The 27,638-nt window shown below is 38.2% G+C and overlaps 1 protein-coding gene across 1 annotated transcript in view; it reads left to right on the plus strand.

The window, feature by feature from the left end:
• NQO1 (NAD(P)H quinone dehydrogenase 1) overlaps nucleotides 1-20,036 on the plus strand; it is a 45,541-nt gene extending 25,505 nt beyond the window's left edge. The window contains exons 3-7 of the mRNA XM_044659377.1: nucleotides 5,151-5,315; nucleotides 5,416-5,546; nucleotides 14,202-14,315; nucleotides 17,411-17,512; nucleotides 19,356-20,036. Of these exons, the coding sequence (XP_044515312.1) occupies nucleotides 5,151-5,315; nucleotides 5,416-5,546; nucleotides 14,202-14,315; nucleotides 17,411-17,512; nucleotides 19,356-19,661 (818 nt within the window). The 3' untranslated portion in view covers nucleotides 19,662-20,036. The remainder of the gene's footprint in view (nucleotides 1-5,150; nucleotides 5,316-5,415; nucleotides 5,547-14,201; nucleotides 14,316-17,410; nucleotides 17,513-19,355) is intronic.
• Nucleotides 20,037-27,638: the final 7,602 nt, after the last annotated feature.

Consider the following 27,638-nt stretch of genomic DNA (forward strand, 5'->3'; position numbering starts at 1 on the left):
TCTTTCTTTCTTTCTTTCTTTCTTTCTTCCTTTTTTAGAAGGAATTAAAGATAAGCTTATTGGTTATTTCTTCTTTTGAGAACTCTTTCGACAACATCATCACCAAAACCTTTGGCCACTTATCCACTGGAGAATTACTTTTTACCTTAAATCTTTTCATAGGTTTCCTAAATTTCTGGGCTATCAGACTTTCTTCTGAGCTATTTTGTGCAGAGCTTTTCCCCCAAATGGAAAGCTTTTATTCCACTTAAATTGATTGAAAACAACAACAACAACAACAAAACAACTTACACTTCCATCTTAGAATCAATATTGGGTGTTGGTTCTAAGACAGAAGAGCAGTAAGGGCTAGGCAATAAAGTTAATAGGTTAAGTGACTTGCCCAGGGTCACATATCTAGGAAGTATCTGAGGTCAAATTTTAACCTGGTACCTCCTGTCTCTGGACCTGACTCTCAATCCACTGAGCCACCCAGCTGCCCCTCTCCCCCAGATTGATTTTGTTTGTGCAAAAGCTTAAATTTTTCATATAGTTGAAAGACTTGAGTTCAAATTCTACCTCTGACCCTAGCCTCCTGGATCTGTATAACAAAGAAAAATAATTAAATAAAAATTACCTATAACTTGGCTAATGCCGGACACAATTCTGCCTCCATGTTTGCTGCCTAGAGGAGGTCTGGACATCTTCCTCTGTCTGGTGGGAATGAGATATGTGATTGCAGTTTTTCAGGGTTTGGCTTCCTTTGGGTCATTTTTGTCATCTTCATTATTGTAGTCACTATGCGTATCATTCTTCTGGCCCTGCTTAGTTTATACCTAGCTTCCTATGTTTCTCCAATTTCCTCTTATTTATTATTTTCTGCACAATTTTATATGACATTCATAGCTCACAATTTGTTCAGCCATTTACCAGTTGCCTCAGATATTGGTTTTTTCTTTTTTCTTCTAAATCACTTGCCTTCCATCTTAGAATTAATACTGTGTACTGGTTCCAAGAAAGAAGAGCAGTACAGGCTAGACAATGGGGGTTAAGTGACTTGTTCAAGGTCACATATCTAGGAAGTATTTGAGACCAGATTTGAACCAAGGACCTCCCATCTCATTTCCTAGTTCTCAGTTCCCTGAGTCACCCAGGTGCCCCACCATGTTGGTATTTTCTTAACCAGCACCATTTTTTTTTTATGGTTATTGCTTTGCTAATTTTATTTTAATTGCCACTTCTCTCTTCTTTTCCTTCCTCCTATAGTTGCTCAGGGATTGGGGCAATTTCCTGTTTTAGGTGTCCTGTAAACATTTTAAATTCAACAGATCCAAAACTGAACTTATCTTACTTTTCTCTCCCTCTAACCTTCCCTTCTCCCTAACTTCTCTTCTCCTCTCAAGGGCATCTCCATTCTCCTAGTCACCAGGGCTCAAAATCTGGGTACCATTCTCAACTCCTCACTCTCTCTCATTCTCTGTATCCAATCTTTGGCGAGCCCTGCCAATTTAATTTTGTAACATCTCTGCCAAACTATTGCAATAGTCTGTGCTCGGTCTCTCTGCCTTAAGTCTTTTTCCCACGCCAATCTCTCCTCTACTCAGCTGTTGATTCCTCCAGATCTGTCTGTCACCAGAGTCCAGTGACTCCCTATCTCCTACAAATCAAACATAAAATCTGGTTTGGCATTTAGAGCCCTTTACAACCTGCTCCTCACCCTAACCCACCTCCTTTTAAAATCCTTACCTTCAGCCTAAAGGACTGATACTATAATTTGGTTCTAAGGCAGAAGAAGGACAAGGACTAGGCAATTGGAATTAAGTGACTTGCCCAAGGTCACAAACCTAGATAGTATCTGCTTAATGAAGGGGTCCTACATTTCTTGAATGTCTTTTTTCCTCTCCTTCCTTCCTAGAACCCCTAGAGTCTTTCAGAAGACCATTCAGACACTTCCTCCTTCAAGAAGCCTTTTCTGATTCCCCCTCAGCTTCATAGCTCACTCTGGATATTATTTGACATTAAGAGACAGAGACTGAGGTATAGCTAGAGACAGAGACAAAGAGAAAGAGATTTGAGCACAAAGGAAATGATTAAATAATTTAAACTGTGACTTGTCTTCTCTTTTTCTTTTCTGGCCATTAGTAGGTCTACCTAGATCTAATTTAGCCAGTGAGTTTTTTCAGAGCTGGGGAAGTCTAATTTTATTTTTGTTATGTAATGCTGAATATATTTTGGAATGTTTGTTATCAAAGAATAAAAACAAACCAGCTGAATTAAAAAAGCTATAGTCCAGTTCTTTGTAAATTAAATAGCCCAGGGAACTCTAAACATGACTAATATGAAAATAAATGACAAAGTAAATAGCTCCTAGGTCTAACATTCTTGCATTTTCTCTAACATTGAAACCCACAATTGCATGGATAAAGAGGCCATGTGGGCTGAAGAGGGAGCATCCAAAGAAAGGTGGTCTTCCTGTTTGAAGGTCTGTCCTTACTTTTGTTGCCCTCCAGGTTTTTTTTTTAATGGAATTTTAAAATCCACCGAACTTAAGTGCTTTTCAAGTTCAGTAGATGGAATGTTGAACTTGGAGTCCAGAAGCCCCAGGTTCAAATCCTACTTTAGTCACTTACTAGTTGTATGGCCCTGGTGAAAGTCACTTCACCTTTGTGGACTTCAGTTTCTCCATCTATAAACTAAGAGTTACATTCTGGTTTTTAAGGTCCCTTCCAACCTTTAATATATGACCCTATAACCGTCCTAGACAGAATCTGAAACTCCTCAATATTTAGCAGACTATGATACTATAGTTAAATATTTCACCAGACTTAACTTAAGAAGCAGCCAGTAACCTCGTCATCTTCATTCAGGTTTGGTTCATAATTAAAGTAATAAGAGTAAGAACATTTAACATTTATGTAGCACCTACTATGATATGCTAAGCAATTTATAAACTAGCCTCTAACTGAAATTTAACTTTTTCTTTACTTATTTAAAAAATGATTATCATGAGAAGGGGTCTCTAGACTTTACCAGAGTGAACAATACCAAAAAAAGATTAAGAGCCCCTAGATTAAATCTAGTAGTGGGGGTGGGTAGGCAGATAGGTGTTACAGTAGATAGAACCAGGCTTGGAGTTAGGAGGACCTAGGTTCAAATCTGGTCTCAGACACTTCCTACCTGTATGACCCTGGGCAAGTCACTTAATTGCCTAGTCCTTATCCTTTTGTCCTAGAGTTGTTACTAGGACAAATGGTAGAGATTTAAAAAGAAATAAATCTAGTCATGTTTCTCTCTTAAATTTTTAAAAAATTTATTTTTCCTCAATTACATGTAAAAACAATTTTAAACATTCATTTTTAAAAATTTCAAGTTCTAAATTCTCTTTTCCCCTCAACTCCTTCCTTGAGAAGGCAAGGGTATGATATGTTATTCATGTGTAGTCAAGTAAAACATATCTCCATACTAGCCATTTAGTAGTCCTTCTCAGAAACAAAGAAACCAATAGCTCAATCAACCGAGTATTTATTAAGCACTTACTTTGTTCCATACTGTACTAGGGGACAAAGGTGCAAAGACCCAAAAGAAATTTTCATTCAGTCCAGGAGCTTACATTTTAGGGGCGACATATAATTTTTATTTTTGCACGTTATCTTATTTTTTATTTTTTTAGACTATTTTTCCATGGTTACATGATTCATGTTTTCTCCCTCCACTCTTCCCTCCCCATTCCTGGAGCTGACAAGCAATTCCACTGGTTTATACATATCTTATTTATTTTCACTCTGTTCCTCCTCACCAGTGTTTTGCTTTTTATCACCTCTCCACTTACCCTCCATCCAATTAGCTCCCCCTTCCCTTATCTTATTCCCTTCTACTTCTCTGTAGGTAAGATAGGATTCTATACCCCAATGAATATATTTGTTTTTCCTTCTTGGAACCAGTTATGATGAGAGTAAAGTTTAAGCTTTGCCAATCACCACCCTTATTCTCCCCTCCCTGTAATAATTTTTCATACTTCTTTGTTATATGATTTACATCATTCTATCTCTTCCCTCCCTTTTCTCTCATTGCAATCTTCTTTTTCACCCATTGATTTTTTTTAATATATCATACCATAATAATCAGCTTTCTACTAAGCATAATGTTTGAGAATTATAGATATCCTCTTTCCATGTAGAAATATAAACATTTTTTAGTGAGTCCCTTAAATTTTCTCTTTCTTATTTACCTTTTTTAGGCTTCTCTTGGGTCTTGTGTTTAGACTTCAATTTTTTTTGTTTAGTTTTGGTTTATTCCTCAGAAATGCTTAGAAATCTTCTATCTCTTTGAATGTCCATTTTTTCTTCTGAAAGAATATACTCAGTTTTGCTGGATTAGATTACTCTGGGTTGTAAACCTAGATCTTTTGCCTTTCTGAATAGCATATTCCATGCCTTCCAATCCTTTAACGTAGAAGCTGGTAGGTCCTGTGTGATCTTGATTGTAACTCAATAGTGTCTGAATTGTTTTTTTCCTAGCTGCTTGCAGTATTTTCTCTTTGACATGGGGGGACTCTTGAATTTAGATATTATATTCCTGGAAGTTGTAATTTGAGAATTTCTTTCTGGAGGCAATCTGTAGATTCTTTCAATTTCTATTCTTGTTCTAGCATATCTGGGCAGTTTCCTTTGATAATTTCTCATATTATGATGTCCAAGCTTTTTTTTTTTATTTAAAATCATGGTTTTCATGTGGTCCAACAATTCTTAAATTGTCTCTCCTGGATCTATTTTCCAGGTCAGTTGTTTTTTTTTTTCAACGATATATTTGATGTTTTCTTCTGGTTTTTTTTTTTTCATTTTGTTTTATTGTTTCTTGATGTCTCATGAAATCATTAGTTTCTAGTTGTTCAATTCTAATTTTTAAGGTCTGATTTTCCTTCATCAGCTTTTGGGTCTCCTTTTTCATTTGACCCATATCTTCTTATATTGCTATTCTCTGGGAGGTTAAGATACCCTCTTAAACTTCAGTCCTTCCTTGATGCTACTCTTAGCTTTATTCCTGTGTTTCTCCACATATGATCTTAATTTATTTTCATTTACTCTGTGATCTCCATGGCTTTTCCAGTCAGGTCACATTAGCAGAAGCAATTGGTCACTCATTACTTGTGTTTCCTATGGTATCTTTTATAGCCAAGAGGGCCCTAATTGTGCTGGCTCACTCAGAGAAGACATCCTTCAATTATGCTTTGAAAGAAGCTGCTGTGGAGGCTTTAAGTAAGAAAGGATGGGATGTCACAGTGTCGGACCTCTACGCTATGAATTTCAACCCATTAATCTCCAAAAAGGACATCACAGGTACTCCATCTATTACTCTCTTTGGGCTGAGCCCTCTGGACTGAGAACCGGCTCCCATCTTCCACCAGTCTCTCAATTTCCCTACTTCTTCCTTCTTCAGGTGCCCTAAAGGACCCTGAGAACTTTAAGTACACAGTGGAATCTGTGCAGGCTTACAAGGAGGGCAGGCTGAGCTCAGACATTGTTGCAGAACAGAAGAAGCTGACAGATGCAGATCTGGTGATATTTCAGGTACTTGGAGGAGTGGGCACTGACTTCTTCCTTCAATGCCATGCTTACTTTTTTATTATCTGTGTGATCTTAGGCAAGCTCTATTCCAGCTTGCTTCCATTTCCTGTTATATAATGGAACTTGAACCACTTGGCTCACCTACTTCAAAGGACCTTTGGGAGGATAGAATGAGACTGTAGATATAAAAGGTTTTTCTCAAGTTAAAAGTGATAATGTAATCATAATAACTGTTGATAGCTGTAATCCTTGGTAGTTTGCAAAGTGATTGAACATATCCTATCTCATTGTAGGCTCACAAAAACTCTGTAAAATAGGTAGTACAGTTATTATTATCTCTATTTTAAAGATGAATCATTCAGTTGTGTCTGACTCTTCATGACCCCTTTTGGAGTTTTCTGGGCAAAGATACTGCAATGGCTTGTCATTTTCTTCTCCAGTTCATTTTACAGATGAGGAAACTGAGGCAAACAGACTTATGGGATTTTATACAGGTCACATAGTTAGTGAGTGCCTGAGGCTGGATTTGAACTCAGATCTTTCTGACTCTAGGCCCAATGTTCTATCTACTGATTTACCTACCTGCCTTAAGGTGGTATAATTCAGTGGATAAAAAACTGTCCTGAAACCCAGTACGATCTGCTCTTGAGTCCTTCCTCTAGTTTTTCCTTTATCTTTTTAATTAAATTTTTAATTAATTATTTTATTTTATTTTCAAAGACGTGCCTTCTTCCTCTACTCATTGAGAAGGCAAGAAAAATAAAACCCTTGTACAAACATGTATGGTCAAGCAAAACAGATTCCCACATTGATCATGTCCAAAGAATATATAACTTAATCTACACTAACTCCCTCATCTCCCTATCATTTAGTGGGCATTATGTTTCATCATGAGTCCTTTAGAATTATGGTTGATCACTGTGGTTTTCTGAAAGAGCTACCTAGGACACTGAGAGATCAATGCTTTATCATATTGGCTAGATGACCTTAGGCAAGTCATCTAACTTCTCAACAATCTAATCAATTCTTTCCGGAAAAAATGATACTGCAATGATCAACCATGATTCCTTGAAGAAATTTTTTTTTAAGACTATAAAATACTGAGACGATATTGACCAGCATTGGAAGAGGGAGTTTCCTCATCCTCACCTTGAAATCACTGGTCCCATCCCTCTCCCTTTTTATTTTCTCATGAGAAAACAGACTCAGAAAGATTCATTGACTTGCATAAGGTCACACAAATAGTAAGAGGTAGGATTTAAACCTAGATCTTCCTTGAGCCAAATCCAACATTTTATTCACTATACAATGTAGCCTCTTAATATAATGTAAAGTGGGACTAAATCCTATATTATATATGTGGATATTTAATTTATATATTTATATTTACATATGTACATTATATAGTATATATCACATAATACATAATAATAATATGTATATTAACTAATATTTAATATACCAATACACTATATATAATCCAATAATATATAACTATGTAATATCATATATTAGTTAATATTTAACAATATACCAACATATTATATATGATAATATATAACAATGTAATATCATATATTAACTTATATTTAATAACATATGAATATTTAAAGATGACAGTTGATTTAATGCCTTCCCATTCATATGTACAAATGTGATTAACTGAGGTTCATAAAGTCCACCTAGTTTTTCCCGTGGTATTTATGAACGTAATAGTCATTGATTTGCCATTCATAGGGGACTCTGATGATGCTTGCAGTCTTCTCTCTCTGCATCCTGTGATATCTGTATTCTACCCACAACAAATTACTCCCTCATTATTTCATAATCCATTGGCATAGAGGATAAAGTATTGAATTTGTAGTTTTAAAATACCTGGGTTCAAATACCATTTTAGACTTGTACTAGCTGTGTGGTCCTGGACAAGTCATTTAACCTCTGTCTTTGTTTCCTCATCTGTGAAAAGGAGAATAATACCCATAGTACTTAATTCAAAGGGTTGTTGTATTGCTCAGATGAAATAATGCATGTAAAGAGCTACATACATGTCAATTATTATAATTACATTGTTAAAAAAAACCCTTACCTTCTGCCTTAATATCAGTTCTAAGACAGAAAGCAGCAAGGGCTAGGCAATCAAGACCAGATTTGAACACAGGTCCCCCTAACTCTAGGCCTGGCTCTCTCCACTGTGCTACCTAGTTGCCTCTATAATTACATTATAATAGAAAGACCTTTTCTAGTGGCATTTCCCTCAGTCCTTGAAGAAGTTGTCTGGTAACATCAGCGTGAGTCTTTTGTTCTGAGATAACTGTAGGGAGTCAGTGTCTTCTTCCAACTCTCCCTTTTCAATCACAGATCAATCTGACTTTTTCTTTTCTTCAGTGGCGGTCCCTGCACTTCTGAGTCTTTCTACTTCATTTTGAGTTATCCCCACTCTTTCCTCTCTGTTGCCAGAAACTGGAGATCTGTTTCTTCTGAACCTGGGTTGATAATTTATAAAGAACCTACAAGGTTTTTTTAATCAATGTGAACACTCTCTCTGTCAACTGTTACTCAAATACATCAAAGGATTTTTCACACATAATATAAAGCCCATAAGTAATTGATTGATTGATTCATTGATTGAGACTTAGCAGTTTATCCTTTGGCAGGGCAGCGTGTATGACCTGACTGATTTTTTTTCAATTAACACTGCCTAATCCTTACATTTGTTGTTCTTCTTCTTTAGTCATTTTTCAATAGTGTCTGACTCTTTGTGACTCCATTTGGGGTTTTCTTGGCAAAGATAGTGGAATGGTTTGCCATTTCCTTCTCCAGAACATTTTTGCAGATGAGGAAACTAAGGCAAAGACTTGCTTGGCTTAGGAACACCAACACAGCTAGGAAGTATCTGAGACCAGATTTGAAATTATGAAGATGAATCTTCCTCTTTGCCACCTAGCTGCCAATCCTTACATTCATTACAATTATTGCTTCCCAGTTAAAGCCTTTGGTCCTTGAGGTTTTCATTCAATAAGTCTTTCAAAACACTTCTCCCTGAAATCTCTCTTCCTCCTTCTGTAGCCTACTGTGCTGGAGCTCTGGGAATATTATAATCACGATTCCCCCAGGAAATCTGTCATTTGGGCTAGCAAGACTACACTCAGTGACTTCATGTTACTCATCCAGTCTTGCCTTCTGAAGTTGAAAATAGCACTTAGGTGACACCAACGAACCTTCTTAGAAAGGGTAAGGAGATAAGCATTAATTAAGCTCCTAGTATGTATCAGGCACTGTGCTAATTATCAAACATATTATTTGATCTTCTCCAGAAGATTGAGAGTCTCTGAGACTTTCCTAGGTCTTTTAATCATACGGTTAGCTGGTTTCTCATTCTTTACCTTGTTCTGAAACCTATTACCATCTCTCCATGCCATCCTGTCTAACTCATTCCTAAGCAAGAATCCCCTCTGTTGAAGGGACCTCTGCTACCCCTTTCATTGCCTCTTTGCCTTAAGAATGGATCTAAATGGTTGGGAAATTTTTCTTGATCTCAAGCCTTGATTTGTTTCTTTGGAAGTTCCATTCACTGTTCATGGTTCTGCCCGCTGGGACAAAAGAGAAAGAGGCTAAATCGCCCTTCCATGGGATCATCCTCTGAATATTGAAAGACAGCTAACATGTACTCTGAGCCTTTTCTTCTTCAGGTTAAATATTCCACATTAATTCAGACTATCCTCATATATATGGATTCAAGCTCCATCATCATCCTTGTTATTCTGCTCTGGCAACTTTCTATCTTAGCAATGTCCCTTCTACACTGGACCATAACAGAACATAGTACTCCATATTGGATCTGACCAGATCAGATTATTTATTAAACACTACCTGTGTGCAGGCACTCAGCTTGGCTCTGGGGATACAAATACAAAGAATGAAATAATTCCTCTTCACAATGTGCTTTTATTCCAAATGAGGGAAGCATTAAATACACATGACATATTCAGAATAAATATAAAATTAATAAGTGCATATATAGGAAAAGTAGTTAATTAAAATACAAGTCAGTTTAGGAGGGAGGGCACTAGCAAGGAAAAGCTTCACACACAAAATGGTACCTGAACTGCATCTTAAAGGAAGTTGTGGGTTCTCTGTAGATCTTCTTGTTCTAGTAAACTGTACCTCCCACCAGCCCATGATCTTTGACTTTTCTGGTAGCCACATCGCATTGCTGACTCATACTGAGCTTGCAGTCCATCCTCCTTAATTTGATTGTTCTAAGTCGTTCATTGACTCTCACTTATCAGGGTAACCAAGGTCAACATGGTAGCTTTTATTTCTATATCTCCAATGAAACATTTTTGGCTTTCCCTGCTGCTAGTATATGATCTCCCATCTAGCTTTGCCATCAGTTCCCTTTTTTTTTAAACCCTACCTTCAATCTTAGAATTAGTACTAATATTAATTAAATTCAATACTACTAAATTAAATACTAATATTAATTAGGTAACTAATATTAGTATTAAATCTAAGATTGAAGTAGGGTTTAAATTAAATTAATTAATATTAGTATTAAATACTAATATATAATACCAAGGCAGAAGAGTGGTAAGGGCTGGTCATTTGAGGTTAAGTCATTTTCCCAGAGTCATCCATCTAGGAAGTTTTTGTGGCCAGGTTTGAACCCAGGACCTCCTGACTCCAGGCCTGGTGCTGTGTCTACTGAGCTATCTAGCTGCCTCTGCCAGCAATTCCTAAAGTTGTGGTGATGCAACATAATAGTTAGCTAACCCTTGATCTCCTGTTTATGTCTAGTTCTCAGTTATTATATACAGTAGTTCCTGGGTGACTACTTGAAAAATTTTCCCAGGGAACCAAAAGTTTGTTTTAAATATGGGTTGCCAAATTTGGAGTCTCATCTGTGAGTCTGGATACATCAAGAAATTCTTATGTGTACTATAGGAAGCCTCTCTGTTTTGTTTTGTGTTTTTCCCCCTAACTTGGTATGTAGAACATGTCTCTTAAAGGCATAACTGGGTGTTCAGCACTGTCAGGGTACAGAAGAAGTGAAAGATTTTGAACAATGGTACGACAGGTAAAGCCATGAACCTGCAGTCAGTAAGACCTGAGTTCAGACTCTTATTATGAATTATAGAAAAATCTGCCTTGGTTTCCTCTTCTGTAAAGGAATAGTATAACAGCCCCCACCTGCTAGGATTGTTGTGAGGGTAAATGAGATAATATTTGCAGAGTATTTAGCAAACCATAAAGTGCTGTGTAAATGCTAGATATTAGCTATTTAAAAAATGTTTCACATTTGATATAATCTGAGGCATGAGATTAAATCTGATTGATCTTCTGATATGTTACTAATAAAATTAAAAGTACAAGCCGCTGAATTCAGTGAAAAAAGTTAATGACATCTACTGATTGTGAATTTCTGGCAACAAACTTCCCACATTAATAAAAACCATTCCTGAACCCAAGCTGCCCAAACCATCCCTTTAGTTGGCATACACCATTTTGTCAAGCCCAAAAGAGGGCACATATGAAGACGCCTCCTCTAAGGCCTCTAATTGAGATATGTCTCCCGTAGTTCAAGCACTTATCCCCATCATCTTCCATGATTGGGTACTAAAGCAGAGAATTGAAGGCAGAAAATTGGAGCTAAAACTGTAGAAACCAGCTAGGCTGAGGAACTCTGCTATTGCTGCCTAGAGTATAGATAATAATCTGGGACAGCAGCCTTTCCTACAGGACATGCTAATAAACTGACCCATCTTCTTTGGCCATCACTGCAATGACCATTTCTCTCACCTGGGCTTACTTTCTTCCCCCTTCACTGATTTGGACTCTGTTGAGTGCAGGATGGGAACAGAGGGTGAGGCTGAGGAGACAGACACTGAGTATGCCTTCTTAGATCTAAAGCAATAAGTCATTACATTTTTTTTAAACCCTTAACTTCTGTGTATTGACTTATAGGTGGAAGAGTGGTAAGGGTAGGCAATGGGGGTCAAGTGACTTGCCCAAGGTCACACAGCTGGGAAGTGTCTGAGGCCGGATTTGAACCTAGGACCTCCCGTCTCTAGGCCTGGCTCTCAATCCACTGAGCTACCCAGCTGCCCCCTAAGTCATTACATTTTAAGGCTAAAATCAGAGTGGAAAGGAGAGGGGCTTCTACCTTTGAATAGATCAAAGGTGCTTATTTCAGTAACTGCAGTTAACTATCATTTGTTTTCTTTAAAATCCTGTATTTTATTTTATGCATAAAAATATTATTCCTGAAAGGGATCTACAGATTTCATCAGACTTTCAGAGGGATCCATGATATGTGCTTAAAAGGCATGCCAGAGCATAGGATTAGACCTGGAAGAAGCCAAAAATATCTATTTTAAAAGAATAAACTTATTGATATTTTTGGTTTTATATTACATAAATTTCTCCCTACAGACCACTCCCTTTCCTTCTAAGAGAGTTATCCCTTATGTAACAATTTTTTTTAAAAGAAAAAAAGAAATAAGAGGAGAAAAAACTCCAGCAAAACTGAATACTACATTAAAAAAAAACAACCTAACAATATATGTAATACTACACACTTGTATACTACAAAGAAATGGGGAGAGATGTCTTCTCGATCTTCTTTGGGGCCCAAATATTCTTTGTAATTTTACAACACTCATTTTGAGTCATTTTGTGGTGGTTTACATTGTGGTAGTTGTGTGTAATGTTCTCTTGGCCTTAGTCATTTCATTCTTCATTAGTTCATATTCCTACCCTTCTTCGTATTTATCATATTCGCCATTTCTTATGGCATATCCATTCCTACATTCATATGGCACAATCGAGAACATCTACTCTTTACTCCAATTATGTCATATTTCAACAAGGATTAGAGACAAAACAACAAGCTACAAAGATTTTCTTTCATGAAGAAATCCCTTAGCCAGCCCCAAGCAATTGAGTGGTTTGCTTTGTGAGCATTTCTGTTTGCAGGAACTCAGTGAGAGCTTGTTGTTTATAAGGAGGCGTTGCCTACATTCCATCTTCCAACCGCTGTATTTATTCCAATCATCTTAACTAGGTTACAGGAAAAATATTAATTTGGGCATGAAAGTAAAAAATACTGATTTACATAAAAATAAATTCTATCAACTTCAAAGTCAAAAGTGATACTTTATCAAACTTTGAGTATACTCAGAGGCCTGAGTCAATATTGGAAACGATAATGAGTCTAAAAGTTTTCTTTTTTCTTGATGCTGGTTAAATAATGGACATTTCCAGTCAAAAAGAAAGGATCCTAGGAGGCAACAAAAGTCTAGTTATTCTGAAGGAGTCAAGGAGATCTGTGAAGATGGGATTAACTCTATTTTTCAGATTTTAGCCACCAGGAATGTATACACCCCCACTTAGTCCTTAAGTGGGGCGGGGGAGGTCTATGTGTCACTCACTATGTGCTAGTGAGTGACACATCAAAAACGACTGACTGCCTTCTGGGCAGTCTGAACCAAAACTAAATCTGCAATTGGTCCATGTAAAAGTGGAAGGAAGGCACAGGAAGTGACACAAAGAACTATCTTTAAAAATGGTGGTAACTTCCTGTGACCAGCTTTTGATCCTTTGAACTTGGCCTTAGAGGAACTCTGGCCCAGTCCAAACTAGGCAAGGCTCCAGAGCCCCCAGGAAAAGTGGGCCAGAGATAAACTAAACAAGGGTTCTAGCCACAAGGCCTCCTTCAAGACAAGGGGCCTCTATGGGGGCTAGTACCTCCAGAAAAACCAAGAAAGGGAATCAGCTTTTTTCACTCACCCACGTGGTAGTTCTAAAGAAAAATATAAAAACAGCTTGAGGTCCCAAGTCAGAGCCCCTCCAAGGCCAAGTTCAAAGGAGCAAAACCTGGTCACAGGAAGTTACCACCATTTTTAAAGTCAGTTCTTTGCATCACTTCCTGTGCCTTCCTTCCACTTTTACATGGACCAATTGCAGCTTTACCTTTGCTTTGGGCTGCCCAGGAGGCAGTCAGTCATTTTTGATTTGTCACTCAGTAGCATACGTGGGTCACAGACCTCCCCCCACCCACTTAAGGATTAAGTTGGGGTGTATACATTCCTGGTGGCTAAAAATCTAAAAAATAGACAGGGGAGAGTTAATCCCATCTTCACAGGTCCCACTCCCAAATATCTTCAATGGTAGCACTCTGAGGCAGCATGATGCAGAGCTTGGGTTTCAAACTTAAGTAGAAACAAATCCCTGCAGGTGGCATATTAACTTAGAAAATCACAAATTAACATTATTTATGTTACACTGTATTTTTATTTTGTTAAACATTTTCCAATTACATTTTAAAAAACCTTTTAACTGTCTTAGTAACAATTTTCTAAGACAGAAAGGAAAAGGCTAGGCAACCAAAAAACAACTTAACAATATATGTAGTACTCCACACTTGTATTTTACAAAGGAATGGGGAGAGATGTCTTCTCTATCTTCTTTGGGGCCTAAATGTTCTTTGTAATTTTACAACACTCAGTTTGAGTCATTTTTTGCCCCATCACACATAGCTAGAAAAATGTCTGGGGTAAGATTTGAACCTAGGCCCTCCAGACTCCAAGCCTGCTTCCCTATGCACTGTGCCACCTAGCTGCTCCTCTAACCAATTTGTTCTTACATTTTGTTTTTCAGTTCCCACTACAGTGGTTCGGGGTTCCTGCTATCCTGAAGGGTTGGTTTGAGAGAGTTTTAATTGGAGAATTTGCCTATACCTATGCCAACATGTATGACAAGGGGCCCTTTAAGGTAGGTGGCTGGGGCTAGCTTTCTAATAGTGTTTTGGATTTCAGCTACCTTCTGGCTCAGAATAGAGAGCTCTAAAGATGATTATGGATCAGAATCATCCTCCATGTCTTTTGGGGAATATTTAGAAAGTATTATAAGTTAAACAGTGAGATGGAGAAAGCAGTAGGGTTGGGGGAACAGATATTTTTGTATGGATAGTGGTTTCCAATTAATATAACATTAATAATGCTTTGGGCATAAAATAGCATAAGAGAAGAAAAGCTATATTCAAGAAAGCTATATTCTCCTTTGTCATCAATTTTAAGAATTTCTAGGTCCAAGATTCTAAGGCCACTACAAGGTATTGGATGTGGCCTCTTTTCTCCAATGACCAAGATGAGTTGCCAAGGCCTGTTTCCAGAGTCTGAGTCATTAAACTGAGACAGTCCTCCATTAAGACCTTTATCCTGACCAGGAACATTAAATGTCCACGGAGCATGTATTAATTCTATTCAATCAAATAAGCAATTATTTCTTAAGCACTTAGTATGTTCCTGGGCTATACTAGGCCTACCGGTAGATATAGAGCATAGGCTAGCCAGGTGCTCAGGCACACGTAGTCCATACCCTATGCTATATATGACTAATCTCTGGGGATATGAGGGCAAACCCAGAAAAGTGCATCTTCTCAAGGAGAAACTTACTAAATTTAACTTGTAAATGAATACTTGGCTGCTACAACCTCAGAAACATCTCCAACACCTTATTTTCCCTTGCCTCACATATTCCATCTATTGTTAAATCTGTTTCTATCTCTACATTTCTGGTTTCCACCTCCTCTCTATTCCCAGTCACTATCTTAGTTCAGGTCCTTATCTCCTCTAGCCTGAACTATTGCAGCAGTCTCCTGATTAGTTTCCCTGTCTCAAATATTCCTCTTTTCCAATCCAGTCTTTACTCTTTGACAAAGTAATTTTCTCTAAGATGAGATCTGATTGTGTCATTCCCCTTACTCAATAAATTTCAGTGGTTCCCTGAGGAAAAAAATATGAGCTCCTCTTTGAAAACGTTAATCTTATCTTTCCAAATGTAATAAATGAAAGGAAAATATTAAATGTAATATTAATTAAAAAAAAGACTGTTGTGGCCATTTATAAAATTAACTCTCAAGTCAGGAGTCTATTAGTAGCTCTTAACAATTAAGTTTTTAATAAAAATGGAGATATAAAAAAAAGGGAAATGTAGGAAAGGGATAGAAAACATCTCCTATCTAAAATAATATCCTGAACTGAAGCAGGAAGCCTGCACAAGCCGCTAAACCCCACATAAGCCCTCAAGGGCACAGCAGGCACCAGAGCTCCCACTCCTGACCATCTTCCAACATCACGCCAACCCAGAGAGAGAGCACTCCTCTCACGCACAACATCTTTTATCCTCTGTGCCCATATGTCACACAATGTATGCACACAAAATGGGATGTGGGATAGGACAAACTTAGGGAGTGGATTCTATCTACACACAACGTCATTACATAAATTCTCCTTCCCACTTTCTAGCCAAACTAACCTTCTTGTTTCTTGAACATAACTCTCCACCTCCCTTCACCATCCTTTTCTAAGGACCCTCCTCTTGCCTGGAATGAACTCCTTCCTCACTTCCACCTCATAGAAGCCTTTATTTCCTTGAAGGCCCATGTCAAGCACCATTTCCTATATGATTCTTTTCCTGATCCTCTCAGTCACTAATGCTTTTCCCTCTTTCAATTTGTTCTATATATTATACATGTATATGTTGTATCTCTCAGCAAATAGCAGCCCTGGGAAAGAAGGGGCTGTTTGATTTTTGTTTTCATAGTCCTAGTTCTTAGCATAGTGCCTGGCACAGATTTGATACTTAATAAATGCTTTGGTGGTTGACTAATTTATGAATTCAACAAACATTTCTTAAGTGAATAAATCCATCCACTCAACAAATACTTATTAAGGACCTTACTAAATATTTGTTGAATAGTTGAATAATGTTGGCCTCTCACTAGAGGAGCTACAGAATTTTGATAAGGCATAACTCCTGGCCTCATGGATCTTGTAGTATAGTAGACATTGTCTCAAATGTCTTTGGCTCCAGATTCCTTTTGATCCCATGGTATCTTGGAGAAGCAAGCATAAAAACATAATTGCTCTGCTACTTTGAAAATTCTTTTGATCAAGTACCCTATTATTTAGGAACATGTACTCCTAATATATTTGTTATGTATTTGTATTATATATTTATAAATAAAATTATTTGTGCACATTACTATACTGATTATCATACACACATTAACATATTTGTATGTCAAATATGTATATTATAAAACTCATATGTAGACTTAGAAATTTTTAAATGATGAAATAAAGCTGAAATACTATTTGATTCTAGAGTCTAAAATGTGATGGGTGAAATCTGAAATAACTGAGGAAATAAAGGTTGCACTTCCAAGAATATCAATTTATTAAGTAATGCATACCAATTGCATAACAAAACAGGTCTACTGTCAAGCTGAAGAAGCTTGGTCCTGATTTGCCCTACTTTAATAAACTGATATGCTCAGAAGCTAGAATCTTTGTTTCCTTGGGTATTTCTTATTTCACCCATCAGAGCAGAGAGCCATTGAAGTTGACTGAGTAGGGGAATGACTCAGACCTTTGAGAATAATAATTGGAGAGGGGAAACCAATTAAGGAGCTGTCCACAGCTCCTACTTTGGAGAGCACTGTTCTAAAAAATATTCATTTTATACTACCATCACTGGGGACAGCAGACCCCATTGATTTCAGATAGTGGGCTCCCTTTTTCTCCTTCACTTACTCACACAATACAACAGTCTTGACCTCAGTTGCCACCTACCCACAACGTTCCTTCCCTGTCCATTCATATCCTACTGGTTCTCCATTTCCTTTGTCACTATTTCTGCAGAGTCATCCTCAGTAGGGTGGAGGTACTACAGTGTTAAGTTGTATAAACAGCCCATAGGGTAAGATGATGCAGTCTTTTCCCTGGAGCTACCTCATTAATCTCCTGTCACCTTCAACATCACCTCTCTAAGGTCTGGAGGATAATGAAGTTTTTCTTCCACAGAACAAAAAGACTGTGCTCTCCATCACCACCGGAGGGGCTGGCTCCATGTATTCACCACTCGGTATCCATGGGGACATGAATATCATCCTCTGGCCAATCCAGGTACCTTATTTTCTGTGTATTTTGGGTTAATAAACGAATCCTCTCTGGAAGCTCTTCTTTATAGAGGGCAGAACGACAAGTGGCATCTTGGAGAACTCCATGTGTGGTACGTACCTGCATATCATTGCTTCTTTCCTTGGCCAAAAGCCTCTTTCATTCCAACATATGCCCTGTCCTGGAGTACCCATACATACACCCCATTTTCTCCCCACAGCCCTCTGATATAAAAGACCATGTATCCTGACAGGAGACAATCTGACATAGTTAGGGCTGATCTTGGAGAGCTGGAAAAGCTAGGGCTCAAATCTGGTCCTTGACCCAGGATAATGCTGATAGCTAGCATTTCTATAGCATTTTAAGGTTGGCAAAACACTTTGCAAAGTCATCTCACTTAATCCTCACAATAATCCTATGAGATAAGTGAGATTATTGCCCCAGGTTTACAAATGAAGAAACAGGCTGATGTATGTTAAGCAACTCGCCCAGAGTCCTAAGGATTGTTTGGTTAAACCTGATATAATCCTCAATTCTTTTTGTTAGTTAGATTTTACCTATATAGGAAGAGCAGCCTTTCATAAAAAGAGTGGGCTTTAGAGCTTGTAAGCCTTGTGGCTCCCTCAATACATGTGGCTCATATTTAGGGTGTATACAATAAAATGCACCTTAAAAGAAGCCATAGAGACTCTCTTCTGTCAAGGAACATCCAGCAGCTCTTGTAGTTTCTTTCATCATTGAGTAGGCACAGTGTCCAGAGGAGAATCATTAAGAGAAAAGAACAGGGGATACAGGCTGCAGAAACAGAAGTATATTGGCACAAATGAGACCTTGTCCTATTTTTCTGATCTTTTTTTGGTATAGGTCTAGCAGTGGTAGCACAGATTGGTCACTTTAGCCAAGTCTTCCAACTCCTCAGTAACCCAAGTTGCAAACAAAGTGGCTTTTGTTCTGCATTGTTAGAAAGGGTTTTCTCACTGGGAACATGCTATACTAGGGAAATTACACATTCAGATCTTTCTGCCTGTTTCTGCCTCTCCCTCTCCTCTTCTTCTTTTCCTTCCCCACAATCTCTCTCTGTGTCTCTCTGTCTCTACCTCTCTCTCTATCTCTTTTTTATTTCTCCTTCCTCCTTCCCCTCGTAATCTCCTCCTTCCTCCCCTTTCATCCCTTCTCCCTCTCTCTCTCCTCTCTCTTCTTTCTTCCCCCTCTCTGCCCTTCCCCCTGTCTCTCAGATCTTCCCTCTGTCTTTCTCTTGCTCTCTTTGTCTCTCTCTTTAACTCTACTTTCTCTGTCTCCCTAAACTGTAATTTCTGGTACTGAACCTATCATTTCATTGGTCTAGGGAATTTCCAGTATTCTGGAAATTCTTATCCCATGAAGCTTGGCATCTTCTCTGAAATTTATTATTTAGAGAGTTGTGTCTGGGGCACTTAGTTGTCTGGTCATTCAGTTTAGGCCAATGGAAACCAAGATGTAACTAGACATGATTTCCTACGTCCATATTAATGAACCTACAGCATGTGTACTAGAGCGTGCCAGAGTGGGCTACTCCCTTCCCACTTCCACTATCACCTGAGGATATTTCTCTCATCACCTGCCCCTCTGCCCAGCAGCCCAATGGGACCTCTTCCTCCTTCCCTGTCTGGGGTAAGGCAGGGGCTCACATGCAGTGTGAAGGTTGCAGTTTGGGCACTCAGTCTCTAAAAGGTTTTCCATCACTGTCCTTGATTATTTCACAGAACAGCTTAATTATAAACATACTGGTAACTTGGGTCCTTCCTCATGCATTCCAACAGGAAAAAAGAAAGCATTCTATGACTCATTCCCATGTCTTATATATTCCTAGAGTGGTATTCTACATTTCTGTGGCTTTCAAGTCTTGGAACCTGAACTTAACTACAGCATTGGGCACACTCCAGCAGATGAACGGCTTCAGATCCTGGAAAGATGGAAAAAACGTATGGAAAACATCTGGGAAGAGAAACCATTGTCCTTTACTCCGAGCAGCTGCTTTGACCTCAACTTTCAATCAGGATTCTTGATGAAAAAAGAAGTGCAGGAAGAATGTAAAAACAAGAAAGTTGGGCTTTCTGTTGGCCACCACATGGGCAAAAGCATTCCAACTGACAACCAGATCAAATCCAAGAAATAGGACATCATAAAACTTATTTTCCTCCAAGAATTTTTATTTTTTATTTCATTTTTAAAACCTTTTTGGACCTGAATTATCAGGACTCCTCCTTCTTCTGTTTTGGGGGATTGAGTGAGAGAGACAGTTCAGTGGCACTCAAAAGTTTTGAGATAACTTTTCAATTTGTGTTCTTAACTTTTGCAGGTCCAAAGCATTGTCCCCTAGGTTGGTTAAACCTGATGTAATCCCTAATTCTTTTTGTTAGTTGAATTTTACCCATATAGTGTGTCAAAATCTGGAGATTAAGTAGAATTTTTATTGTTAAAGTACCAGTTAGAATTTATGTAAGTAGGACATCATGCATATACTTAAAAATAAAAACATTTATTCACATGAGTTTTTCCCCTTAATTTAAAAAGGTTAATAGTAAATGAATGGTACCAAGAAGAAGCAAAACTAGGCAAACCCTTTGCTATGCATACTTATGTTTCAAATCCTATCCTAACTCCATTTGTGTTTCAAAACTTCCAGAGTTGATTTATGTTCAATGTTCACTTTGTATTAAGTTCTAACCTCCTATCTAACAGGGGCTATAACTACTAAGTTTCATTGTATTTGTGATTCAGAGCTGTCAGGCTCCCTCTCTTACCATTCAAATGTTTCTTTTTTATTGGAAATACAGCTTTTGTTTCATTGATGGTTAGGTTCAGGTTTCAGGATGGATATCATCATTTTGATTTGCATCTTTAGCTCCTTTGCTTTAAGAAAAAAAAATTTTTTACCCTTACCTTCTGTCTTAAAATCTATACTATGTATTGATTCCAAGGCAGAAGAGTGGTAAGGGTCAGGCAATTGGGGTTAAGTGACTTGCCCAGAGTCACCTAGCTAGGAAGTGTCTCAGGTCATATTTGAACTAAGGACCTCCTGTCACCAGGCCTGGTGCTCTAACCACTGAATTATTTTGCTTCCCTTATCTCTTTTACTTTACAAAACATAATATGCCATTCTCTTCTGTGTCTTTTAGTAAGTATAGAATTATCTTGTAGGTTTTGAATTTCCTTTCCATTATGTTTGAATGTCTTTCTTTTGGTTGTTTGAAGAATTTGTTGCTTGCCACTAGAATTGAATTGCTCAATTTAACCACCATTGTCTTAGAGGAGGATGGGTTTATTGGTTTATTTGTTTTCCAGGAGGCAATAGGTAGATTCTTTTGTCCATGCCTTGTTTTCTATGTTGAGAAGTTTGAGGTAGATTTCTTGAATTGGATCTTCCATTGTGTTATTCTGGCTTTTTGATTTGTCATATCCTTTTCAGAGGTTTATAATTCCTTAGTTCTTTCTTTGCATCCTATTTTCAAGGTCAATGTTAGCTTGAATGGAGATCATATGCTCTTTAAATATTATTATTTTTTGTTTCTCTTCTTCTAGGTTATTCTTCCCATAATACACTTGTATTCCTAATCAGTTAATCTCTCTTTTGCTTCTTTGGAGAGACTTGCCATCATGGATTCAAATTTTCCTAATTATCTATTATATTTTGGTCATAAATTTTGTCATTTGTTCCTTTTCATTTTGTTTTTCAAGGCTCTTATTTCCTGTTACATGTAAGGGTCAGAAATGTAAGGGGTAAAAATAAAAGGGTTGGACTAAATTGATAAGAGTGTGGTCACCAGGAATTATGATTCAATTCCAAATAACTTTTTATGGTAGTTTATTTACAAAAGGAGAAAGTGAAAGTAAGAAAATCAGAGAGAGTAGATATTTACTCCACCAGGGCAGAATCAGGCAGAGTTTAAGAGGCCCCAGCAAAGGAGTCCAAAGGAAGGGTTTTAGCCATGAGGCCTCCTCCAAGAGGATGGTACCCCCAGAACAAGCTAGGGAAAGGAGGTCAACCTTTTTCACTCACGCACATGGTAGTCCTAATAAAAAACAGAAATCAGTCCTCAGCCAGAGCTCCTCCAGGGTCAAGTTGAAGGTGAAAAAGCTTCTCAGAGGAAGTTCTTGCCACTTTTAAAGACCATTTCTTTTCATCACTTCCTGTGCCTTCCTTCCACTTTATGCGAGCCAATTACAGCTAAATCTTTGCTTAGGACTGCCCCAGTCAGTCAATTCTGATTCATTACCCACTTTCACACACATGGGTCACAGATCTCGCCATACTTAAGGAAAAGTGGGGTGTATATGCTTTTGGTGATTAAATCTAAAAATGGGCAGGGAAGAGTTAATCCCATCTTCATATACAACCACATGAGAACAATCTGCTGTAGTTCTATGCTTATTTAAAGAATTCAGGGTTCTCTGTCTCATCTGGTATTGGTTCAATTTGCAATTATTTAGATGTTGTAATTGCTATTATTCCTTCTATTTTAAAATATTCCCAGTAGTTTTATTTTCTTGTGCTCTAGGTTTTTAACTGAAGTTTCTTCTTCTTAAGATCTTTTTTGTTTTGTTTTGTTTTAGTCTTTTCTCTTGTGTGAAGTAGAAATTGAAGGGACCTTGAAAATTTCAAGGCTTACCCTCTATTCAAGAAACCCAGAATCTGTTTCTACAGAGAAATAGAGAGAGAGAGAAAGAGAGAGAGAGAGAGAGAGAGAGAGAGAGAGAGAGAGAGAGAGAAAGCCCAGCCCCAAAATAAAAAGCTCCAAAGGCAAAAGTCAAAACAAAAAGCCCCAGCTTACAGAGAAACCCCTTATTTATAGGAAATACAACCCTCAGGCTAAATGACATCATCCTTACACATTCACCCTCGTCTGGTTCCAGCTTTCCTGAAGGAGGTATCCTCCAAATTAAACTTTTATTTTTATTTTTTATTTTTTTGTTAAAATTAAACTTTTTAGCAAAATGGTCGTGGGTCAGAAAGAATCAGGTTTTAATTTGCATACAAACTCAGATACATTTTGGTTGCAGGACTGATCAGGAGATCTGACAAACCACTATTGTGTTTTCCAGAGTCTCTAGCCCACCTGCCTTCTCTCAGGCTGGCACCCCTTTGAATGCCAATTGCACAGACTGGGTTGGTAAGAGGTGAGGGGGGCTAAAAATGCAAATTAAAGCAGCCAAGGGTTACTTGAAGGAAACTGGGGAAGGGGGTTGTAGAACAGGGAAGAAGCTATTAGCCTAGCCTCTAGTTCATAAAGCTTATCACTAGAGTATGGTTTTGAACATTTTTAAAGTGCAAACTCAAAAGATATTCCCAAATCTCAAAAATACTTTCTATAATATAGTCAAGACACAAGCTGTTTGTCTTCCTCAGGCCAAAGGTAATTAAGAAGGCTTGGTATTCTGAATGCAGTGGGGCAATAGTCCCTGCCAGGGATGTTGTCTCTGAGAGACCAGCTTTACTAACTCTGGGGTCCTAGGCATATTCATTTTGGAGATATTAATATTGCTAATATATTTGAAAATAACACACTAATTTCTCACTCCACACACCCTCTTATATTTTCCCTTTCTCTCACATTCTGTGTCCTTCTGCTTTAATGGCAGGTACCTGGGGGTTTGCCTTCAAAGCTGTCTCACTTTTCATACTTGGGAAATTCACTTTTTACCCAGACAAAACTGGTCTTAGCTAACGCCAGTTTCCTTTCCTCCAGGCCTAGTGCAGTCCTCTATAAAGGCTGATGTTCTGACCCAGTTTTCTATCTTATTTAGTTTTCCTGCTGAGTACCAATGTCTCAGGCAGAGTGTGATCCCACCTACCATTGAGGGGTGATTAGAATTCAGATCTGCTATTTGTTGCCACAGAACGGTGGGGGGAAGACAGGGGCAGAGTGTGCTGAAAAAAATTGCAGAATCAGGAAGTCCATTGCTAAGTGAATCTCAGGGCATAAATAGTTTGTTCCAGTTGTGAAATTGGTCAGAACATGGGACCTGGTGAAAAAAAGGGTACTGAGTCATGATGCTAGGAATTAATTTTCCTGGCTGTTAATGTTATGTTTCTTGGCATCTTGGCCTGGGAAGAGACCTGCAATTGTTTTACTTGATCATAACTTATTTTGGGAAAATTTTAAGAGAAACTAAAGAAAATGCCTAGTCTGCTGTCTGGTTGGTCATATAACACACACATCCAAATTTCAGAGTAGGAAAGACCCTTAGAGATTATCTAAACTAGAATTTTTTTAAATTAAAATTTTGTTTTTATTTACGTATATACGGATATAACCATTATTACAATATTTACTTTTTCAATCCACAATCATCTGCTCTTTCCTTTTTACTCCCCGAATTGAGAAGAAAACAACACCAAAATACCTGTTACAAAACATGTATAATTAATCAAAACAAATTCCCACATTGTCCATGTCAAAAAAAAAAGTCATTTTACATTGTTATTTTTAAAAATGATGAAGGCTGAATTTATGAGTGAAAATAGTATTTTAATTAAAGCCATGCTGATAGAGATAAATTGACCACACGCCTGGCTAAGATCTATTCAAAATGCCCACCAGAACCTATCTCCTTCCATCTTGTCTGACTTGTATGCCAGCGAGCCCACTCAGGTAGCAAAAAAAGAGGAAGTTCAAAGCCACTTCCCAATATTTAAAGCTGTCCCTCACCTTGAAGACATCATCTAAAACAGGAAACCTGTTGGACCATGGGAAATGTAGTTCCAAGGTCCCCCACATGTCCACAGGAAGTTTGTCAAACACTACATATCTTGAGGCTCAATACTTCCAAATAGAACCCCAGTAATTTTAAATAACACAACACGTTGTGTCTTTTACCTCTCTCTCAGGGAGAGCCCTCTGGAACCATGATTGCTCATTGAGATTGTAAGAATACCTAAGTCAGGGGCAGGTAGGTGGCTCAGTATAATGAGCATCAGGCACAGAGACGGGAGCTCCTCGATTCAAATCTGGCCTCAGGCATTTCCTAGCTGTGTGATCCTTGTCAAGTCACTTAACTCTTATTGCCTAGCCCTTACCCTTCTTCTGTCTTACCAATACATAGTATTGATTATGAGAGAGAAGATGAGGGTTTAAAAAAAAGAGTATCTAAGTCTTTCAAAGTTGTTTAATTTTACAATATACTATTGAATTGAATTATTATGTACTGTTCTCCTAGCTCTACTTCTTCACTCTGCATCAGTTTGTAAAACTCTTCCCAAGTTTCTCTGAAACCATCCCCATCATAATTTCTTACAGCTCAATATCATTCCATCACATTCGTATACTCACTTAGCCATTCCCCAATTGGTGGGCACCCCTTTAGTTTCCCATTCTTTGCCATCACAAAAGAACTGCTGTTTCTTCTCTAGCATTTTTCCTTAAACATATTTTCTTTTTTTCTGGACCTTTCAGCAACTAAAATGTTCACATGCCAAAAGGGCAGTATCTTATATAGTGTCCATGTTTTCTTGCCCTTTAGAAGATGAAGTCCTTGAGGTCAAGGGCTTCCTTTTCTTTGGATCCTCAATGTCTGGCACATAATAAGAGCTTTATAAATGTTTATTGATTGGTTGGCTACTTAGGTGAGTCAAGAAATTGTCAGCTCTTCTGCTTTTGTGGTATATAACGGTAAATATATTTTCCTCATGCTCAGAGGGAGCATGAGGTTTTAGTCTTTCATGAGGAAGTTTAATGGGAGAAAGGAATTACAGGATTATGGCTGTGGGGGTCTGTAGTCCAAAGGGGTGGACAGCATCAGCCCCAATACTGCTCAGTCAGTTCATATCATCTCTCCCTATCTCAGAGTCCTGGGCCTTTAATTTGTAGAAGTCATCTCTGCCTGTGCCTCTGTTCTCCCAGTTCTATGGAGAATGATGGGTGACCCCCTTTTTACCTTTATATAGTCTATGGGTCTGCTCAGGAGCTGGGCTTCTCTTTTAGGCTGTCTCCCACCGGGACCAACTGAAGTGACTTTGAAAGGTCAAGGAGTAAGGGTAACGAATGGGGAGAGTAATCAGAAAGTCTAAAGCTTGTTCAACTTTTGATATTGCTGTGTTCTAAGGGACCTGCCTTTTCTCTGGGATTACCTCCAGTTTATTCTTTCTGTCTTTTGGGGGGAGAACATAGTCCTGTCTATGCTGTTTTCCCTCTTAGATTGTGAGTTCCTTGAAGGCTGAGCCTATGTTTGCCTTTTCTCCTTTCCCCAGGGCTTCTTACACAAGAACCATTTAATAAATACGTGCTGGCTTGACCTGATCAGAGCTGTAATATGGCTTGTGAATCTCTCTTGACACTGGCTCTTTCCCTACTGCCTACAACCATATTCATATCTCTCCTATGCTAAAATGATTTCCATTTGAGACTTTCATCCCTTTAAAGCTGCCCTCTTATATCCCTCTTCTAGTGCCACCTCCTAAAGGGATCTATTTCCGTGATTAATCCCGCAATTCACTGGAGGATCAACTTCTTTACACTAGGAATTGCTCCCATGAGGAGCCTGTGTAATAGAGTGAAGAACACCCAACTGAGAGGGTTCAGAGTAGAAATCTTAGCTTCCCCCACTATAAGCAGAGGTGGCATAGTGGATAGTGTTGGACCTGCACTCGAGAAGACTCATCTTCCTGAGTTCAAATGTGGTCTCAGATACTTACTAGCCAGGAGACCCTGGGCAAGTCACTTAACCCTGTTTGTCTCAGTTTCCTCATCTGAAAAATGAGCTGGAGAAGGAATTGGCAAACTACTTCATATTCTTTGCCAAGAAAACCCTATAAGGAGTCACAAGGAACAACAACTTTAAGCAGAGAAAAACGGTTAATAGAACAGTGACTTCCTTGAGGTCACAAAGCCACTGTCCTGAGTCTCAATTCTAGATACCAGGGCTTTCGTTTATCCACTAGACTAAACTGTTGACGTATAAGGAAACTAGAGACTTGCCTTACCCAAAATATACCTTTTTTTCTCATCTCTTTCCCTTCCATAGAGAGGGAATAGATTAATTAAAATGTATTACTGGACTAACATTCAAAAGACTCAGGCTCTATCCTTGGTTGCTGTATAGAGCTAGGGGAGTCAATCTAGTTGAGATCAATCTAGTCCAACCCTTTCACTTTACAGATGAAGAAACTGAGGCCCAGGGAGGGAAAGATACTTGGCCAAGGTCACATAGGTAGCAAATGGCAGAGCTGGGATTCAAAGTCAGGTCCTTTGACGCCAAATCCAGAGTTCTTTCTAATACATGCTGTGCAGCCTCAAGACTGTTTCTATATTTGTAAAATGGAAATAAGAAGTCACGAGATTTTTTAATAGGGCCAGACAAGTGAAAGGATTTATTGTTTTGCACAGTTTATTAAAATGAGCTTTGTGTTACTATTCTATTGGCGTTCTCCCCACTCTCTATCAAACCCAATACACCTTATGAAATATATTTTGGTTCTTTAATTATAAGTGAAATATAAACATAATATGATATAAAATAGTATATAACATAATATAAAACAAAATATAATATAAATATAAAAGTATATATCTTGTTGAAGCTTTTTTTCTATTTTTCTATTACCAGCATTCCTAAATGACATCCTAGACTTACCCTAAAGAACCCCACCTATCCCTTACAACAAAGAAGCAGCGGGCATGAGACCTGGGTTGGAATTTTCCTTTTCCTAATGATTACACCGGACTTAGACAATGACCTTGGGCAAGTCATCTAACTGCTGTCGGCCTCACTCTCCTCATCTGTAAAATAAAGAGTTTGGCTACATGACCTTTTGGGGTCCTTCTAATTCTAAATCCAAATTAAGCAAAAGAAATCAGCACATTGGCTGTGTGAGGAGATGCATCTCGTCCCATACCTACAGTCTACCACCTCTGCCAACTTCTTAAACTTTTGTCGTGAAACTGTAACATCAATTCTCCATTAACTTTGGAAAGTAACTGTGTAGCATTTCGAATATACCATTTAAATGACTGGAGTTATGGCTCTGCCTTACTTCTAGACTACAAGCAAGGCTGCCCTCTAATGGCTGATGTAGAATGAAACCATGAAGTGGTTGCCTAAAGCAATGAAGTTTATATTAGGGAGCCAAGGGAGCCAGCAGCCCAATGATGAATGA

This window comes from Gracilinanus agilis, chromosome 2 (genome assembly GCF_016433145.1).
Source record: "Gracilinanus agilis isolate LMUSP501 chromosome 2, AgileGrace, whole genome shotgun sequence".
Classification (NCBI taxonomy): domain Eukaryota; kingdom Metazoa; phylum Chordata; class Mammalia; order Didelphimorphia; family Didelphidae; genus Gracilinanus; species Gracilinanus agilis.